The 21,136-nt window shown below is 45.5% G+C and overlaps 1 protein-coding gene across 3 annotated transcripts in view; it reads left to right on the top strand.

Annotated features, from left to right (window-relative positions):
* ABTB3 (ankyrin repeat and BTB domain containing 3) overlaps positions 1–21,136 on the top strand; it is a 166,189-nt gene that overhangs the window by 83,526 nt on the left and 61,527 nt on the right. For all 3 annotated transcript variants that reach the window (XM_066997068.1, XM_066997056.1, XM_048074068.2), the window contains exon 2: positions 8,463–8,612. In XM_066997068.1, coding sequence (XP_066853169.1) covers positions 8,463–8,612 — 150 coding nt within the window. The remainder of the gene's footprint in view (positions 1–8,462; positions 8,613–21,136) is intronic.

Here is a 21,136-nt window from a genome sequence, read left to right as displayed (position 1 = left end):
CAGAACCTCGTGCAGGAGTCTGGATAGCAGGTTTGCAAAAATGGAGAATTATGTGCTTGCATGGGGTCCAGTCTCATTTCGAGAGGTCTGCCCCTGCATGGTTACAGGAAACTCACAGCTCATAAAAACCAGACGTGAGCGCATACCTATTCGATAATCCTTGATGAGCTGCATTTGTTTATCACATAACGGATGAGCCTTGATTTGGTTTGGAAAAATGCCTTATCAGCACAGTTGGGCTTTCGTGCCGTGGTCACGTTAGGGCTGCTGAACAGGAAGTCGTCTGTCATGGCTGGGCATTTTGGGGGGCTGACGGTAACGAGCGATGGAAATTACGGGCTCCAGGAAAGCGTATTAAGCTCTGAATCACTGAATCCTCTTGTTCTGCTGCTATCAGCTGACAGGTCTTTTTTTCTGTGAAATAAAAACCCTCTAGCACATCCTTTGTCATTTTCAGTGACTCAAAGGCTTAGACCTTCTGCGAACTCTCAGCCTAATGGGGGATTTTTGCCTGTTTTTAGACAAGCCCATCCTTGCATGAGTTAGTACTGCTGTCCGTTTCCAGAGTCCATATTTATTCCAGTGCATATCCTTGTCCCCTCTCGGTATGTCTGCCATCCTGAGTGCTGGCTGCGATGTGGAAGAGGCATCTCGCAGTTAAGCTACGTGCTGTAACATCCGAATTCATCTATAAGCCCTCTCACTAGCCAGCACTGCTAACACATTCATCATTCTCTTTTCTTTCTGCGAATTCCTCTCGATCTGTGAACTTCTTCCTGGTATCAAGTCACTGATGGCAGTGTGTATTGTATTTATTTGCATGTAGCAAAGAAGAAAGGTGATAGCAGTATTTTGTATTATTATTACTTATTTACCTGCATGGCTTCTGTCAAAGAGTGTGATAGAAAACCTTTCTTCTCACCATCTCTTTTCCCAGGGCAGTATAGCTTAGACCAGGGTGAGCCACTGGCTGCTCTGTGTGAAATAAATGCAGTGTGTCAGCTCAAACATCTCTGTGCCAAAGAAATCCCAACTTGCACTGGAACTTTTACGGTTGCTGTGACAGTGGAACAGTCTAGCTGATCACAGCCTGCTGTTGAGCAATTTTCCTGTTGTGAAGTCGATAAAACACCACGTCACGGTCAACAGAGAGAGAGGTGGTGAAAATCACAAGTAGGTAAAGGCACATCAGTCTCCTTGCCACGGAGAGGCAGGGGAACGCAGCTTTGCGTCGGCTGCTGCTCGCCCTGCCATCAGCACGTGCTGACCATCCAGCTCATGGATTCACAACAGTAAGCAGCGACCACAAGGGAGAGACCTTTAGGGACCTGGGACACAAGGAGATGGATGGATCTCCATTACTTTTCTTGCTTGTGGATCAGCTTTTTTTTTTTTTTTCGTGGTGGTTTTGAGGATTTTGAAGTTTTCAAATTGATTTTGGTGGGACCAAGATTTTGCTTTCTTTATATCCAAATAAAAATGAACGTAAAGCTGTAGCTGCTGATCTGGGAGTTTAGTTTCTATGTTTAGTGGGATCTAATCTTTTGATTCTTCTTTGTTTTGTAATTTATATCCTAAACAATCAAATCCATCGTGTGTTCCACTTGGTTGTGCACCACTTAACTGCTTGGTACTAGCAGAATATATCCTAATTTAGTTGAATTGTTGTTACTTCAATGCCATTTAAAGCAGCAGTGATTGCCACTCATTATCATTAGGCTAAAACGATTGCCTTAGAAGGCTCCTAATAAGGAGGACGTCCCAATTAAGTAGAATGTGTTGTACTAACAAACGCCTTGCAAGAAAAGATGTCACAGCCCTGCGTAGCAATATAATTCTATTATCTTGCCTTCCTATAACATCTGTTCTAATATCTCACAGAGGTATTTTGCTTTGGATAATGATCATCCATTCTGGCTTTTGATGAAATCAAATCCAACTCAGCTGGGGTACTGCCCTGAAAATGATCGCACATACTTGGAAAAAACTGCTCTCCAGATATGCAGTTACTGAAATTTCCAGTTGCGAGGAGCCAGAGACAAAATTGCTAAGACAAAACCTCCAAACTTGGCCAGATGAAATAAATAAGTTGTGCTTGTGTAGCTGAGAGGATTGTTCTTTGCAGTTGTTCTGGAAGTGAAGTTCCTGCTGGTAGGAACCCAAAATCTACAGTTTGCACAACTTCTGTTTGTCATTTATCAACAGTTGCTGCTGTTGATAAAGTTTTTGGCTGTTTTTTTTAGGATCTCAATTCTTTCATTTTTAAGCATTTTTTTCATTTGCTCTTCTACTGGTTTTTCCAGGAGAGAAAGGGTGATCTCTTGTGGTTAAACAGCATAACTAGAGGCCTTATCTCTCTCTTCTTGGTTTTCTCTGACATTTCTTATTTCACCTTGAATTAGTTACTAAGCTCTGTAGTGCTTTACTTTCACTTCATCTATAAAACGGACATGAATATTACTTTACCTGCTAAACGTCAGTCAGGAGGCGAAGTGGAAAGCAGGTAATGCTTCGTAATGTCTTTGGTTAGTAGGTGTTAAAGACAAACAAAGCAATATTACTTTGCATCTGACATCTTTACAGGGTCTTGCATCTGACTCCTGTGCCTCTTCCAGGCTTCCTTGTTCGGGCGGCTTTGCCTGCTCTGAGACTTCGATTAGGGAAACTTTTTATCGCCTTCTAGCTTTCCCAAGTGCTTCGCATTTTCTCCATGCAAAGCCACTCCCTGTTATTTAACCGGGCTGGAATGTGTGGAAAGAAGACACTTCGCACTCCTTGCCTTGAATGCTTTCCAGGTCTTCAGTGAACTGAAAGCACTGGTTGATATGATCAGCATTAAGATTTTCCCCATGGTCTCATTTCTGTAAGGAGAAGCCAAGATGCTTTCCATCTGCCTTGCCTGTCAGTTTGACAGGCTGAGCGGCAGTGTCCTGGTGCAGGTTGCTTTGAGCAACAGGGGGTTTCTTCCCAACTTGGAGCTTCTGCGTGGTGGGTTTTGTCAGCTTGAATTCACCATCTCCTCTGCAGCGGCATCAGGATGCCGAGGTCGCAGTGCTGGTGTCAGCAGCGTGCTTTGAAACCCCTTGTGGACCTGGACAGTGCATCTTCCTCGCGTGCTCCTGCCTGCCACAGCTGCCAAATGGGGGATCAGGAGAGAGATTTTCTGTGTGTCGGAGTATCAGCCATGTGGGGCTTGCACCTGCTGAAATGTGTTGCTTTTGCAAAAGTCCTTGGCAATAGTTCTGTCCCTTTTCTTTCTTTCCAGTAGGCTTTTTTGCTGTAGATCTCAAGATTGCTCTCTGGTGCTGGGAAATACTTTGGTTCGTGAGCTTGTGGAAGAAAAGGGATCTTTTGATTGTATGTTTTGTGAACTTTTGAAGTTCACAAGATTGTGTATGACAGCAGAAGACTTGACTCAAAGACCTTCTAGTCCTTAGGAACACCTGTCTAAAAAATCAAATGGCTATAATAATTCAATTGAATTCCGGCCCCTGAATGTAGTGCTCCTAAGCTAGGCCAGCATTCGCTGGAGCGACGTGCAGCACCACATTTTGAGGACTGTTCAGGGTTAACTACCGTTTTCAGGCTCATTTTGTAGAGCAATTTGCCTGATATCTGCCCTGCACACTTAATCTCTATAAACTCTTAGAAGAATCCAGCTACTCCTTGCAGTGGGAGTTTAAACTATTTTCCAGATATGTACGTTTGCTTAAGATGTAATAGATAGATAAAGAGGAATGTCAAAGATACTTTGAATTATTTGCTCCTGAAAATGGGAGCCCTTCATTCAAGGAAAAAAAATATAGCAGCAAAACCTTCAAGTTTCTATCCAGACTGTAAATTAATATATCGAGAAAAATGTGATAGTCTTTCCAAAGCAAAAAAAATAGTAATACCAAAATGTACGAGAAATGCTTTATAGTCTTTACAGTGCTTATATTTTTTATCAAAACAAACACATTTGTGTTAGGATTGTGGAGGATATGAAGTCTGCTTGCCAGTCCTGGCATATGGGCAACATAGGGGCCAGCACTTTAGGAATCAGCTATTTTGCAACACTTGGAACAGCTGGAATGTAAATAAATGCAGATATATTTCTAAATAGAAGGATAGTGGAGGAGGCTTAGATTTTTTGATGACTCCTCTATATTTAGGTGAAATCTGGGCCGTGGACGCCTTCGTTCTCCTGCCCTGAAAGCCAAAGAGGTTGCATAGCCAACATGGTGTCCAGTATTGGGGTTGCTCTGGGCCATCAGGTCCTTCAGGCTGTCTTGCCAGGGAGGTGCTGAGGAGCCGGGACAAGTTCTGTCCAAGGCTGCCGGGCACTGAATTTGGGGCGTTTGTGGGGTATTTACACACTTCTGCCACGCTGCAAGGACTGCACAGGCAGCTCCGTGGCAAGCTCCAAAAAGGGCGTGCGGGAATGTGTGTGTATTTGTGCCAAAATCTGCCTTGTGATGGAGGGTGGTGTATCAGCCCGGCACAAGAGCTGGGAATGTGTGTGGGGAAACCTAAACAGAGTTACCGAGAACCCCTGGCTTCAGAAGAGTTTGCAGTGAGGATTTAAAACAATTGCTCCTTTTACAAGTTGAGGCATCTTCAGTCTTAACTTTGTCGATTTGTGCAATACTTCTTTGGTTTGGGATTTTTAGGTCTTTGGGGACTGAGCTCTAGCTTGTGTTTCTAATGAGCCCAGAGGGCAGGAAAAATGTGGAGTGTATTAATTGTACATCAGATCTTCCTTACGATGTTTTTTTTTTGTTTTTGTTTTTTCCCCTGGAGATTTGGGAGGGGAGCATTAGGAGCTTGTCACTACGTTCTTTGGCTTGCTGCTGATTTTAAAGTATTTTCGTTGTGTTTCTTCTCAGTCTGTTACCTACAGACAGCAGGGCAGGATGAGGCCAAGGGCAAACTGAAAACAGCAGCTCATAAAGCAAACTTTGGGTTTGGCCCGTTCTCAGCGTGTCTCCTTTCAGACAGATACCTGCCCCAAGGATCTGACAGCCGAGGTTACACAAAGCACCCCAAAGGGTGACAAAAGCCAAATACACAGGAGTGCTTTGGTTGTTTCCCATTGCTCCAGTGATTCATAGCAGTCATAAATGCAACGTATGGCTGCCATACATCACGGCAGGGCACAGAGCAGCCGGGGGCATGTCGAGCAAGTCTGGCCCTGCATTCATCCTGCAATAGCTGACTGCTTGCTTTCCGATTTCCACTCTGGTGAATTGGAGGGAAGATGAGGGATAAAATATTGGGCAAAGAAGCGCGCAGGGCTGAGTAACTGTGCAGAACGGAAGGACGTTTAGCAGTGCCAGGCGAGAGAAAAGACAGATACTGCAGCTTAATTCTGAAGATACTGCACAGAAATCTTTGTTTTGGGATGACAGATAGCATCAGCAGGAACAGTCGAGAGAACAAAAAAAGCAAGGGAAGAAAGTTCTGTTTTCCAGGCTGTTGGAAACGTGAGATCCTTACCTGCGTGTCAAGTATAACGCAGCGAAGCCGTGGCTGACAAGTGAATAACGCCAATCAGCAGGGAATTAAAATACGGAAATTGAACTGTAGCCAAACCAGTGAAAGCTGGTGATGGCTGTTTAAATGTTTCTACTTATAAAGAAGACATATTATAATCATAAAGTTTTTACTTTTCCCCCCTCCCTCTTTGACTTGCCAAGCTCCCTCTCTTCTTGTGGGGGAGCAATTCCCTTCCGTAGTCTTCCATCAGCACGTTTGAGCTTTACAGGAAATACTGAAAAAACAGAGCAAGTTTTGCTTCCAAAAAAGCATTTTAGTGACATTAGTGATTGTTTTCGGAGAGAACGGTTGAAGCTAGAAGAGGGGCAGAGTTGTGTGCCAGAGCCATGCAATTCCCTTTCTCCATACTGGCAAAAACCAGATCCGATGAAGCAAAATGATGAGAATTGTAACCAATCTTCCAACGCACCACGGGTCACCTGCTGTGGTCAATTATAGTTGTGAAGCTGCTGTGTATCAGATGTTTGGCTATTGCATGGTTTTACTGATCTCAACCCCAAGTGGAAAAAAAAACCCTTTGGTGTGACATATCCTATAATTTGCTAAGTTTTCTAACAATGGTACATTTTGCATTTCATTTGCACTTTTCTTCTGAAAACCTAAGAATACGCTCCCCTCTCTAAAGAACAGAGTAATTAATCATCAGGGCTGTTTGTAAGGGAAAGCCTGGCTGTGGGAACGGAGTTAGAAATAAAATAGAGAATAAAATGTCCATATGCCACAGCTTTCATCACTCAGAGACATCTCCTGGGCATCTTATGTTTTTTTTAAACCATTTAAATCTTATTTGTAAAGGTATCTTAAAAGAGTGTATTTTTCCACTCTTAAGGTGTGTTTTCACTGAAGAATATTTTCCTGTTGGATATTCATTTTTTTTAAAGATGGTATAAAGCTATTTGTACTTTTCAGAAGTCTCATAGAGTAGATCATTTACACATCTGTTTTCTGCAGGGAAGGCTCTTCCAATTTTGCCTTAATTTCTATCCATTAAAATTATGAAGAGTAATCTAAATAAATGAGAAATATTTCCGAGAGAGAAATCTTATTAAAATACGCTGGCAATTCTGCATTTTAAATCCAGGTGTTGCGCATCTCGAGATCTGGACGTGCACAGAATACAAATGTCGATTGGCACACTAAATGTGAAATGCAAGGCAGATGCCAGGCGATCCCAAGAGAACTTGGAAGGCTTGTTTGATAGCTTCTGATTGCTGTCCCTTTTTATCCTTCACCTCTGTGCTTTCAATTCTGTCGTCCCTGTTGCTGCGTCAGATGTCCGGCTCTTTCTCTCCAGGGCGCTCCCCGCAAGCCGTACTCCTCACCCGCGACCCTCCACACATGCACGTGGTTTGCCTGCGGTTGCTACAACCCCGGGCCTGGAGCCAGGGCTGGGATTACGGCTGCTGCTGCTCTTCCATCCCCAGTGTTCAAGCAGGCTATTAGGGAATTTGCCCTGGTATTGCTGTCGCGGGAGGGGGAGCCTGGTTTAGCTTGCTGTCTTACGGCCGCGGTGCACGAGACCTTTGGTCCCGGTTTCTCCAGCGTATACCCCCTGCTTTTTGGTTTGATCACGCACGCTGAGCCTGTGTCGCCTCTTTTCTCCCAGGATGGGTGTTTTTAGGTCTGTGCTGCAAGTAGGACTTTTAGACTGGACTCTTTGCAGGCAGGGAGGAGATGGAGATGAGGCTGGTGGAAGAAACAAGGTGTTTTATACCTATTGGCAGAACCATTGGTTAGTAGAGTTAGATGCCAGTTACTTTCTGAGCTGGGAAACTCAGCGAGTTCTTCCCTCTGAAGACACCAGATGTGCACCTCCTTCTTCAGGCATTTTGTAAAGTTATTTTGTGAAGTGCCTGCTTGTCCAGTAAGGGTAGAACTTCTCCCCTGTGCTTAAAAGGAACGAACAGTAAAAGCTGACTGAAAAAAATACATTTCCTATTCTGTCTTCTTTTCAAAACAAATTGTTGCAAATCCCACAGTCAGAGAGAGGATGGAATTTAATTGCCATAAAGAGGTGCAATCCCCCTGCCTTCTGTGGGTCTCCACCTGTTTGTGTCCCAGAGGAATTTGGAATTGATGCTGTGGACAAGCATGGCCATAGCTGCCCGTTCACAGGCCTTAGGAAGGGAGCAGAGCTTGCTGTCCAAGCTGGACTTCAATGCATCTGTTACTCAAGGATGGTAATGAGCTGTTTGCCCTTGTACGTAAGTTCTGTTCTGTAATATAACAGTGATTTTGATTAATAAACGCGTGCCCTCTGTCTGCGCCTGAGGGGTTCAATAGTGTGGCAAAAAAGTGACTTGTTTCTGGATGGATGTGTGTGACATAAGTTTTTTTTACATCAGTAGCTTTGCTTATGCCCTCCCCCATAAAAATTCACGGCTGTGAGGGCTTCTGCATGGTGGGCTTTTGAAGCTCACGCAGTTCAGTTGTGAGGACTTGTATTTACAGAAGAAATGCAGTAGACTCATCAATGACACTGCAAGCACCTTGACACCGTCCATTATTTTGGCAGTTGTCACTGGAATTCCCTGTATAGGAAAATCCTATAAATGTATCATCCCTTTCATACCCCATTTTAAAGCCAATCTGTAAGAATTCTGCTGCTGAGATACCTTTTTCCATTAAACTCATATGGTTTTGGAGTAGTTTCTCGAAGGCTCCGCCTTGGACAGTTCTTTGGGATTTTCTGTAATAATTATCCCTAGGTGACATCATGAGGGACTTGAGGATATTCAGAAGAGTTAATGAGGGTCACTTCTGAGAGCACGAGTCATCTGTGACGTTGACTTATAAATGTTTATTGTCTTTGAGCTCTGCACGCATGGGCTGCATCTTGGAATGTCCCCAGAAGGATGTGGCGGTTGTGACAGCAATAGTGGCTGAAATTACATGGGACTTCTCTTTTTTTTTATTCACTGTAGGTGTCCTCTGCCTGCCGGACAGCTTGAACCTTCACAAAGACCAGCAGCGATCAAACAAGCCTGGGGAAGTGCAGATGTTCAGCCAGTCAGAGCTAAGGACCATCGAGCAGTCTTTACTGGCTACGCGTGTGGGGAGCATTGCCGAACTCAGTAAGTACGAGGTTGCTTATGATGTTTGGGTTTCTTTCCTCAAGGTAAAGCAAAGCCACCTGCATTAACTGGTTGTACAGAGGGGAGACAAGGGGACACGTGTGATGTTGAAGGAGGCGCTGGGGCTCACTTTAGCCATGTTTATGCTCTATGGTTTGGTGGGAAACTGAAGTTGTGAATCCACAGGAGGAAAGAAGTCTCGTGCAGTCTCGTAGCAATGGCTACAACTTGTTTGCACACACTGCCCTCATTTCTAAAGGTGAGGGATGCCTTATTTCATGTTGCATTTGAGAGCGCCTCACAGCTTGGCCAGATTTGTAAACGTCTAACATACTGATGTTCTGTCTCATTTCATTGGGTTGCCCATTTTGAGATGGGCAGGCAAAACGCTGAATGTTTCAATAAATGAAGGATATATAGTCACAAATTAAAGTAGAGCTCATTCTGTCTGTTACAGAAGGTTCTTCACCCTTCCTGTCCTCCAGTTTCAGTAGAGGAGGGAAGCACAGCTCAAACCTAAAGCAGAGCAATTAGCACCTGGAAGATAAATTATTTGTTATTAATCAAAACACTTTTAGAGAAAGGTGATAAGCTATGATATCTGCAAAAATCTGAAAACTTTGATTACAGCACAATTACATTTTTTACAGTTTTCTGAATACTACCTAGATGCCTCGTTGGCAGGAGGCAAATGCCATGTGCATTTTCCTACAACATGGAGTTTACAGTTACCAGAAGGGTCTTTGGGGGATTTTTATTAGGAGAGAAACCTTCCAATCACATGTTTACAGTACAGTTAGAGATATAAAGTTATGGGTGGGAAAACTTGTATTTTTTTTCCTGAGCTCTATTATGAAATTTTGGGGAGAAACTGTAGAGTCAAATATAAGAAAATACATGCAGCCCAGCTTGCTGTTCTTAATACTGGGTGTTGTGTGATGGACGTTGTACGGAACACACATTGGCATCGTAGGTGCCATTTCTCAGCCTTTTCTGCAGTAACGGGAGTCTCCTCTGTAGCCATTTCATATCATCAGGGCTCCGTTTCAATGCTGTTTATGAGCCCTGTGGATTCACCATGAATGTTTGTCTGCAAGCCGCAGTATGAATTTCTGTTTTCAACTTGCTAATTTTCCTCTCTTCTGGTGAAACGTCAACAAGCCAAGAGCACTTACATGCCTTAGCGTGAAGTGTTGCTCAGCCTCTGGAATCAGGTGTTTGGTGTTATTCAAATTAAGTACTTTATGCTTATTTATTTCACACGTGACATACACAACATTACTTTCCATGTGCCAAGTAAATTATGCATGATACTTCTCTCTCTCTTGAAGTACGTATGGTTGTGTTCTAGTAAGTAAGTAATCTGTGGATTTTTTTCCCATTTTTTTGTATCATGTGCAATACAAAAAAACAGGGTCTTTAGCATCCTCCCCACTCTCCTACTTATTTATTTTTTAAATTTCCATTTAAATTTAGAAATCTATCACCTTAAAGTCCTACCTCAGGTTCAAGTGCTTGGCAAATATGCCTTTTTTTGTATATATCTGTTGACTCCAAGCACAGGCAAAACACTTCAGGGTGGCCAACTTGAAGAAAACAGAGCATCAGTGGGAGTTAGATGCAGCTGTCAGAGAGAGCTTGGCACTCTCAGCAGGCAGGCTGACAGCTCTCCAGAAAGCCCTCTGGACAACAATTGGGGGCACCTCCCCATCCACTGCAAGCAGATGCGTGTCGTGGAAGAAATCGTGGGAGTAGCGGTAATTGGCAAAGCTTGCAAGGCTTTCTGCTCGATCGGATAAAAATCTGTGCTGTGGAACAATGCTGGTGCAGAGTTCAAACCTTAATCCTGAAGCATCGAGGGGAGCGCAGGGTGTCACGGTGAGCAGAACCTGGTGGATTTAGGGAAAAATCGTCAAGTGGAAGGAAAATGAGGGGGCGCAAGGGGGGTTGCTGCCTGTCTGTACAGCACTTGTGTTTCTGTCGCTGGACTGAGTGCAGGCTGTGACCTGGAGGTTACAGCGAGCCTGTGCCGTGGAGGGAGGCTGGGGAGCTGCAGCGTGTGGGAAGGATCGTGGAGCAGCGGGGCTGAGCCAGGGGGGAGCACCTGGGCATCACAGCACGTTGGCGGGGAGGGAGGAGGTGAAGGAGGATTTATCATTGCCACGGTGGGGGGTGGCAGGTGGTAGAGCCTTAGAATTGGCACTGCAGAGAGAAAAGAGGATGCAGCAAGCTCTGGCATGGAGAAGTGGGATATGAGGGAAGGGTTACCTTAGTAAAAGCCCCCGTTCTTGTGGGGATGAATCGAGGGAATGGGTGAGACTGAAATAGGAAGGAATTAAGAGGATAGCACTTGTAAAGAGAAGGAGGAGGTGGAAACCGGGAGCGAGTGGCAAGGACAAAAGCTTGACCTGCTGGAGCAGCAGAGCGAGTAGACCCCGAGCCTGTGTCCACATGCAATGTCCCAGGAGCCAGGACTTAATTTCTGTGCTCTTCATAACTGCACAAAAAAACAAGGGCAGAGTGATCTTGCAATAAAGCAACTTAATTTTATCTCTGAGGGAAGAATCCCAGTAATTCTAATTGAATGAGATTTCCTATAGTTTATCAACATTAATAATTAAAGTGTTGCAAGCATGCAGAATAACTAGAATTAACCAGCACACGTACATGGAGGAAAGACATCCCTCGCTCTCGGTTCTGCCTGGCATCCTCACACGTAGCAGCGTGACCAGCTGCCGAGCTGCTGGAGACGTGGACAACGGGAAATCGAATCTGTCCCTTGGAAGACGACAGCTGGCAAGCGGGGCCCGCTTACTGGCTGGCGTCTGTATTTCTGCTCAAATCTGCTCAGTTTCTTCCCAATCTTTGTCTCTGTCCCAGGTGGAAAACAGAGTGACTTATCCGAAGTGGAAAGTATTGCATGGTGTGGTATCCTCACCTCCTACACGCGGTACCCTCATTCGTCTGCTCCCTTCATGTTCTCTCTCTCCCATTTTGTTACTCCTGTTTTCTTTCCCCTTTCTTTTCTGTTGAGGATACTGATAAGTGGTTCCACAGTAAAAGGGCTGAAGATTTTCTGGGGAAAAGTCCCACCTTTTGGCTGCAGCGTAAGAGGAATTACTAGTGTCTCTCTGGCAGTTTATGGTACTTGGTTTGGCTGTGTCATTCCTTTAAGCAATACAGAAATTGTTTGTCGTGGCTGACAGGCACCATATCTGCTGTCGTACTGATGAAGAACTGCTTCTTAGGATGCTTTCATGAGCGTTTTTGAGGATAAACGATATTAGCATTTGTTCGTGTGTGCTGCCAACACATTAGAAAAGACCATTAAGGTGGGCTGCATCTCCCTGGGGGGGACAGAGGCGAGAGAAATGAGGGAAAAGGTGGCTGAACACAGCTGTAGAGGGATGGTATCACCATCCCCTGCGCAAGTGAAGGTTGACCTTTAGTGAGGGGTCCTCAGGTGCAATCAGACTCACGGACACTGCTCTGGTGACCCCAGATCCCGCTTGCTCAGGTCTGGTGGTACCTCTGCTGACATCTCATGGGGTTAGCAGGCTGGATGCCGTGGTGCGGGTGCTGGTTGTCACTGGACAATGTAGCGCAGCTCTCCCAAAAACAGGAAGAAGAAGTAATGTTGCTGACTAATGTAGGGAAAATCAAAGCAAGGTTTTGTCTCTAGGACACAGGAGGAGAGTGTAAATAGAGACCTAATTCTGTAACGCAATTACTGAAGTAATACGTGATTCTGAGGAAAAGGCTTGAAAAATTAATGTGAAACCTTATTCATTAAAATATAATGAACATGGCACAAAGTTAAGAAACAACAATAAATTTGGTCTATGTTATATTGGCATTTAGTATTCAGGAATTGTAATTGCCTACTACAGTGTGTTTTAAAATAAAGTAATTTCATTTGAAATGCATATTATTTAGAGAACATTGGGAAGAACTGAAGCACAGCAAAAATAATAGGATTTTAAACAGTAGCCTGACAGTATTTCACTGTTTATTTTTAGAGAAGTATTTGACAAAGCTTTTTTTTTTTTTTTTTTTCTTCTTCCAATTTTTCCTAGTTTCCCATGCTTCTAGACCAGACCTGGAGGAAAACAGGAACTGGTCTATTTTTCAGAAAGTTTGGGGAATTCTTCTGGATTTCCAGTTTCTCATTTCCTTCTCCTTCAGACAGGGAAAATGGACAGAATAGATAAAAGGAGGAATATTAGTGAGAGCTCTGGCTGTTGAAAGATCCTGTGGTACTGCATTTTGACCTTTGAATTTTTCTCCTAACTTCTTTATGTGCGTGTTTGCAATCCACAAACATTTGTTATATTTAACTGCGTAACACTCCCAACGCACCTATTCATCACCAGTCTAAAAATACTGGTGCCAGCTCAGAGACTAGACGCAGAACGGATGAGGCTTACAGCTGGAGGTCTCTGCTTTGCGGGATGAAGAAGGACCCTCCCTCTTGTGTACTCAAAGGTGTGATGAGAAGGAAGAGGAGAGCCTTAGGGTATGCTGGGCACCATCCCCAGCACGAAGAAATGCTCCTCCATCCCTTTCTGCCTTTGGGAGAAGACCGTAAGTGTTAGTGTAAGGCCGAGCTAGGAAAACTACCCCATGCTGAGGCCATGGGAGAGGCTCCAAAGAACTGTGTTGTCTCTCGAGGGGCACAGAGGACTAAACTGTGGGTTAGGATGCCATCCAAACCATGTCTTCAAGTCGGAGAAGAAGAACACTGCTTTGAGTCCAGAGATGGGCAGTTCACTGCCTCTCCTGGGTGGGAAGTTGGCCACCCAGTCTTGTGCAAAGCATGGTGACTGGTCGTGGTGAGGGCATTACTCTTGAGTGTTAATGGCAATAAGCGTGTGTTTTTATTTCAAACTAGGATAATCTGAAGATGCAGATGTTACTTAACACTGCTGATCTCAGAGCTTCTCAGCCTTTGGATGATATTTCACTTAAACAGCTCCCAGATCTGACGTTCAAGCTGGTATTTCCTCCACATCACCACTCGATCTCAGTGAGGTTTTTCTTTTGCCATTGGAAAAATGCTGCCCTTCCCCACCATCCTCTTTGCCTCTGCAGTGCTGAAGGTATACATTTCCAAAATAACAGACTCACAGTAGATCTTGGCACACTTTAGGGATGAAAGAAAGGGTTACTGCTTAAGTGTAAGTAGAAATGTGCTTGTACATACCAATGCTGTTTTTCATTTCTCCTCACAGCCCCAGCCAAGGAGATGATGAAAGTCAGCATCTCCTCCCTTGCCTTTTCATCTAGTCTCAATCCTCTACAACTAACAGGAGGGAGGACTGCAGGAGCCTTACAAATTGATTCATGTCCTGTAAATAAGAGGTTGAACACAGGTTTAGAAGCAAATGCCAGGCCAAAGGTGCTTGCTGGAAGGGTGGCATCTGAAGCAGCGTTGTTGTAAGCCCTGTGCTTGTTTACTGCCAGAACAAAAGCACTGCATGTCAGATACTTTTCTCAGACTAAGCAGCACCAGACAGCACCAAAACTTTTCCTCTACAGCAGTTACGTTCATGCACTGCAGTGCAGAACTAGGCAGAGATACTGACTGAGCCCTGCAGTTCAGATGGCAGTGCTCCCTGCAGTGTAGGGTTTGGCCATAGAGCTGGTGGCTTCAGTGGGCACTCTCTGGATGTGACAATACAGCCGTCACCACTGACAATACGATCATCACCTTGGTGGGTGGGGGTTTCTGGAGCTTCAACCCTCCACCACCTTCCTCTGATAGCCCCAATGTATCCGCTCAGGTCTCCTCCTCATGAATCACCTTCAAGGTATGGACCCTTAAAGCAGCATTTTCCCTTCCTTAGGTTTGCTGTCATCCCAGCCCATGCTGTGCAGACCGCAGGCAATCAGCTGGGGCAAGGTGAGCACTCTTCTGCTGGCCTGCTCAGGCATGTGGGACTCTTAATTCAACATTTAAAGACATGGGTCCAGGTTAAGCCAAAAAAAAATCCAACTACGGTGGTCCAGAAAGACAGAGTGAAAGCTCTGCCTTAGGTTGGCAGATGAATAGCTCATCTGAGTCAAACGCTGTTTTGTTTGGAGCTGACATGGTATGGAGGGAATCAAACATAAACATTATGCTTGCCTCATTGGATAGGAGATTCTGAAGGTAATAGTGTTATTATAGTAGGTATGTGAAGTTGAAAAGGTTTAATTATTATTGCGGCTTTTTTATGGGTTATATCCAATCCTTAATTTCTCTGTCTTCAAAGGCTTTGCAAATACTGAACTGCACACAAACACATACTCTGTCATATAAATAGAACCTTCTTGTGATGGCGGGATAAGCTGAGATAAAAGGTTAAATGATCTGTTGGAGGCCACAGGGGAGCCGCTCTTTGGAAATTGGCTGCTCGTGTCCTGGTCCTGTCTTTTGCTGCCAAATGCAGAGTTTGGGACTGCAAACTCCTTCCTCTGCTTTTCTGTTGGAGAGATAAGTGGCTGTTAGGAGATGAAAAGATTGCCTGGCATAGCGAGTAACAAATCCACACTGGGGTACAATGCGGGCACCATAGGCAGGCGGATACGACAGAAATGGGGAGGTTATTGCAAGGTGAGCTCGATGATGAATTTGCAGCAGGCGGGATATTCCACTGGGTGCATGTTATGGCACCCCAAGTGCACCCATAGCCCCAGGCAGCTGGCTTTTTAATCTATTATACACTGTATGCCAAGAATAGCATAGCTTCATGTTTGAATATACTCAGTGCTAAGAGCACGCACGCGTTAAGGTATGCGATAGATACTTCGCTGTGCGCACCCTCCCTAGCTTTCTGCAGCCTCCTTTCCTGGTACAGATGGGCCTCGAGTTAACGATACAAAGACCTCCCGTAAATCTTCTGAGGGAGGGCTTTCCTCAAGCAGTTTTTTGTTCAGCTGCCTCTGAAACACGCAGCTTGGTGCAGTACCGGAGGCAGAGCAAGCATGGAGGAGCAGTGCAGCTGGAATCAAAAGTGTGTGAATGGCTCGGGCAGCTGGCGGAGCGGATGACTGGAGGCACTCTGCTGTCGTGCAGCAGGCACAGTTAAACCACCCGTGTTCACCTGCGCTCATGTGCTTACAGGCATATGCCTGGGTGGGCTCTAGCAATACATCACTTCGGTGCGGAAAGCAGATGCAACAGGCAGGCAGAAAGGAGGAGAGACTTCGCTACGGTATGGGAAGGATGCAGGATACCATGGCTACCAGATAGCAATCTGACCGAATGCATCTTGGTTTATTATCAGGCTCATAACTCATATTTTCAGTACAATCTCCCAGGGCTGGCCCTGAGCAAAAGCCATACATAGATCCAAGGTTTTTACACCAAGCTGTGAAGTGAATCCATGTCAAGAAAGTGAATTTTGAATCTGAGTCACGTGCTTGTAAGGGGGCAGACTTTGGAAACGGCTGGCCACGCTGTGGAAGTTGGCGCCTGGAGTGCAGCTCTCTGGCCAGCGCTTCTCTTGATGATGTGGACAGATCACAGAAGGCCAATGACAGATCTGAAGGTCAGTTTTGTGGCTCTGGCCTGCTCTGTTGGGAGAACGTGTTCATCCGGGTAGCACAGCAAAGCAGCAGCACTCGCTGTCAACAAGCCCCGCTGCAGGGCACGATTCCCCAGAGCGGGCTGCACACACACTGGAGTCCTGGAGAACTGGAGGGGTGAGCAGAGCACTGTTACCGAACCGGTGGGTGCTGCTGGCAGGAGGCTATCACATGGCATGCTAGAAACACGGCCTGCTGCTTTGCACCATGCCCTAACAGGACAATTTGGGGTCCCTCCCCTGGGCTTCGAAGGAAAGACACAGGCTGAACAAGTGTATGCCTTGTTATCAGTGTGCAGAAATACTGTTTACAAGTTGTTCTTAAGGCTTTAGAGCATGTTCTTGGAACAAGAAAAACTTGAGATAGGTGTCATCGGGAGTGGCTCTGTAAGGATTTGTCCACTGTCATTCACCTGTTGGTCATGGTTGTGCAAGCCCACGCCCAGCTGAATACTGTAGGCTTTGCACGTCTATCCTTCTGAAAACAGTGGTCAGGTTCATCGAGACAGACCATAAAATCCTGCAGGAAGCTTCTCAGAAGTGGGTATTGGGCATCTGTGATTTCCTCCTTCTTTCTTCCTCCACTGTTTTCCTTCTTTTTTCCCCATTGTTTATTACAAGATTTGAAATCGATATGTTGTTTTGTAAGCATTGGGCTCTGAAATAATCACAACACTGAGAGCAGCTTTTACTAGAGGCAAACGCAGGCAAAAAAATGTTTAGCTGGTCACTGTCGAGAGCGCTCGAGCAGCCCGGTTGTGTGCTGTGGGTTGCTGAACGTACCACCCCCACGCAGCTGAACATTCCCTGTCACATCACATCTTCGGCCTGAAGTCAGTGGAGCTGTTCCTTAAATATTCAGTATGGCCTTAAACCAGGCCCGTGTCACAGCACGCGCCTTACGTAATACTCTGAATCTTTGAATCGAATGTATGTGGGTCTTGCCTTCCTAAAAAGCTCTGAATTGACAGCAGCAGCGATGGGCCATTCCTCTCGTGGTCGTGGGAGGGATGAAATGCTGGAGGCTCGCTGCAGGCTTGCATGGTGCTGGTTTCTCCTGTCCTTTGCTGGCAGGTATGTCCAGCACCTCACTTTTCCTCAGGGCTGCCAAGCTCCAACCTGGAGCCTTGTCCGTCTTTGCTGGCTCTCTAGTTTTGGCAGCACAAACATCCTCCCTCACGAGCCTGCCCGCCTCGCCGCTCGTCTCCTCGTCCGTCCCACACGATGTGATGTCTTCTTCTCCGCGACTCTGCCAGCAGAACAGTTTGTGAGGCGGCTCGTTTGGCTCGTGCTGCATAAATTGTGGAAATGTTTATTTGGTTTAAATTAAAACGATAGTAACATTGGCAAGGGTTTTCATCAGGCAGTTGGGTTCCCTGGTCTGCTCCTCAGATGGGTTGCGGGCTGTGGCACAGGGGCAGGAATGAGCACAGGAGACCATGAGGCACAAATCCCCGCCGAGCCCCCTGTGTTGCGACACCAGAGCCATCGGGAGAGGCATCCACCAGCATTACAGGATCAACTCCCATGCTGGGAATTTTATTTTTTGAAATGATGCCCTCAGGAGTTGATTGGCCTTTTGGAAGCACTCAGCTGATGTAGTCGGGATATGTTATGAGGGCCAGAAAAGGCGTGCTTTATTCTTGACAGAAGCTGCCAGTCTCACATGTACCTATCAGGAGCTGAAGGTAAAACTTGAAAAGCTGCAGACTGTGTAAGCACATGGCAGCGAGTGATGCTGTGAGCAGGTAAGCTCGCCTTGCAGAGCGTTGCTGTAGCTGTGAAGAGCAGAGCCAGCTGACACAATGATGAACGCAGGGTTTCCCTCTCTGTAATTGGCCACGAATTCAAGGTTGTCCTCAGTGTTCAGGTATATTGCAGCTTTTACAGCTGGCAAGGGGGTGTGTATCAGCGTGGAGGCGAGGCTGGATTTTGCAGATGAGATTTGAGCTGGCTGAGTGACTGCTGGAGACCAGACCAGGAGTCCCACCAGGGAGCTGGTTTCATGCGCGTGGGCTTCAGAGCGCCCTGGCCAGAATCAAGACACATTTCAAGATCAAAGGATAAAGCAAGTGAACTTTGTGTGTTCCTTGTTGGAAGAAAACGGAGAAGCAAAAGCACCTTAGCAAGGAGGAACAGGTACATCAAAATGCGTTGGGGTCTGAAACAGCACACGTGCATCTCAAACCAGTTGTTACGCTACCCTGCATTTTACAGACTATGCATAAGTACTGCTGTACAGTGCACGCACGCCTGGCAGCTCCATCCTCAGACCGGATGTGCGCAGACCCCATCTCTGCCCTGAAGATTTGGCGCTGTAACAGGATGTGGCTGGAGGAGGAGAAGGGGGTGCGGTGGCTTCTGCAAGGTTACACAGCGGAATGAAATAGAAACCTGAGATTCCTGTCCTCCGTTCAGTGCTTTGCCTGTTAGACAGCAAGATCATAATGTGGCTTTTTCTGCTTGCTTACTGCCCTCTCTGAAGCTCAGTGCTTTATAGGTATTGATTATTTAAGCCTTGAGTTGTCTCTGATAGAGGAATGTTATAATAATTGTTGGTAGAGCCTGTATTTCAAGTGTAACCGGAGATAACATAGCAAAGGGAAAAGCAAGATCTAAGCCAATCAATTCTTGGTATAATGTAATTAAATGATGCTTTATACATAAGAAGCATTAATTGAGCTTTAATGGCATGAATTGGCTTGAGTTCCTTAAGAAGCAGTTGAGGAAATACAGAATAAAAGGATGAACTCCTGGTCGTATTGAAATTGATTGGAGTTTTGCCATCGATTCCAGTGAGTCTCGAGTTCCTTCAGCATTGCATCAGCAGCGATGCTGAGCTGGCTGCCCTGCGCACGTCATTCTTTCTGCTGCTGCTCCTCCTTACTCACCGTGCTGTTTCCCCCAGTGCTGGATGTGTCATACAAGTCGCATCGCCCTGGCACTTGATGAGGAATGTGGGTGAAGTAATGTTGCTGACTGAGCCGTGGCCTAAACTGTGTCCTGATTTTATTTATCTTTTGGTACAGAAACCAGAGGAGTTTTCTGATGCGTACCATCCCAATCCACTTAACTAAGACTGGTCATGTGCTTAACTGTAACCACATGCTGCATTGCCTTGGTGCCTTGGGTCTGAAAAGACTGAATTTAGTGCAACTCTTTTTTCTGCTTTTGCAATTATTGCTAAACCTGGATGTTGCACTTAGCACTTCTACACAATCTTTATTCCTTTTGCAGAAAAAGAATAGTTTACTTCTGCTCTCAGTGATGTTGCTAGCAGTTGTCCCCGTGTGTGTCTTGGCAATGCACTTCTGCTGTGACAGAGTGGGATGAGCGATGGCTGTCCCAAACTTTCCTGCTGCTGCTGTTCGGCTGCGGATGATTTTGAGCAGGACTGTTTAATCATCTCAGAGGCACATCTGTTTCTGTCGTGGACCCGATTCTGGAGGCTTTCTGCATGCACAGCTTCCCTTGGAAATTATGAGCATGCAGGGCTGCAAGATTGGTCCTATCATGACAATTTCCTGGCAGGGGGAAAAGGCAGAAACTATTTTTAAATGAAAACTTTGAATCAGAAGAGTATTGCAGAGTGCAGCAAAAATTGTGTCAAAACCCTGAAATCATGGACTCGGCAGTTTTCTCATGCCAGTGGTTTTCTTCTGTTCATGGTTTTAAGACTGTGTTTTCGGAGGATTGGGCTGAACGTTTTTCAGTGAGATGTTTCTGTTCTCCCTGGTGCACATTATCTCAGCAGCAGCATTCCCTGTGTAAGTCAGGCTGGAGAGAGAGAATATACTGTGATGTGTTAACAGGGGTGGGACTTTGGGGGGGAAAAAAAAAAAAGAAAAAGAAAAAAACCTTTTGCTCTGCCTTGCACACAAGCAAAATGGTTCTTGAAGTTTGTAGGCTCATTGTTCAGCTTTTTTGTTGTTGTTTTGGTTTGTTTTCAGATCTGGTCTTATGTTCCTATCTCAGTGTATGTTTCCAACTTTCCTTCCAAGTTTCAGCGCTCAGTGGTCATTTGGGAAAACTAAATAAAAGAAAGTTTGTGACTTTTTCTTAGAACGGGAAAATTATGCCTTCTTTTCCCTATCACTTGCTTTTGTATAGCTCAAGAATGACCCAAAGGGCTTTTGCCAAGATTTTCATTTAAAACAAACCATCTGATTTGATCAGAAATCATTATTTTCCCCCAAAGAACTTTCAGAATGATTTGAACATGTGAAAACAGGCAGTTTATGACCAAAATTGTTTTGCTGCCTTTTATATAGTGGTCACTAGACAGCTAACATCGTAAAATCCACTGCCTCAGAGGGACATCTTTCAGCTAATTAGTTACAAGCAGTATAGTGCTTAGAGAATCGGTGCTCCTGCCTCTATATTTGCCTGCTAACCGAATTGCATTTGCTGGGTCTGCTGATCATGGTCTGCATACTGCAGCTTATTTCCCTTACCTGTAATGCGAGGAAACTTTCAGATCCACATAATCGTAGAGGGAGACACTGAGCATCTTTCTGATGGGCCATTTTCTGTTCCCTAGCCCCTGAACAGCTCAGGTGAGCCCATATCTCAGATTTCCTGTTCTGCTAACATTATGAAGTTTCCTAGCCCAGCCTGGGCTTAAAAATTGTAATTTCAGTTTGCCCATTTGTGATGATACTGCCTGAAGCCTCATTTTTCAGAGCCGTGGGACCAGCTCTGCTCACAGGTCCATCCATAAGTGTAGCCCTCCTTGTTTTGGGGGCAGCAACCACCCCTATGGGGTAAGGGGCTGGGATTTGGGCAGGCACCCAGGGGAGCATGCCGGGATGTGCGTGGCTGCCCCAGGATTTCCCTGCCACTACCTAACCACGAGAATGCAGCCTTTGGTGCCACTCCACGTTGTCTCCACTGCCAGGAAGTGACTGGCTTGGTAGATGAGGGGGGAGCAGCAGATATTGGCTACCTGGACTTCGG

Source organism: Anser cygnoides, chromosome 1, assembly GCF_040182565.1.
Source record: "Anser cygnoides isolate HZ-2024a breed goose chromosome 1, Taihu_goose_T2T_genome, whole genome shotgun sequence".
Lineage (NCBI taxonomy): Eukaryota > Metazoa > Chordata > Aves > Anseriformes > Anatidae > Anser > Anser cygnoides.
The sequence above is the reverse complement of the archived record's forward strand: the minus strand, read 5'-3'. Positions and strand labels throughout refer to the sequence as shown.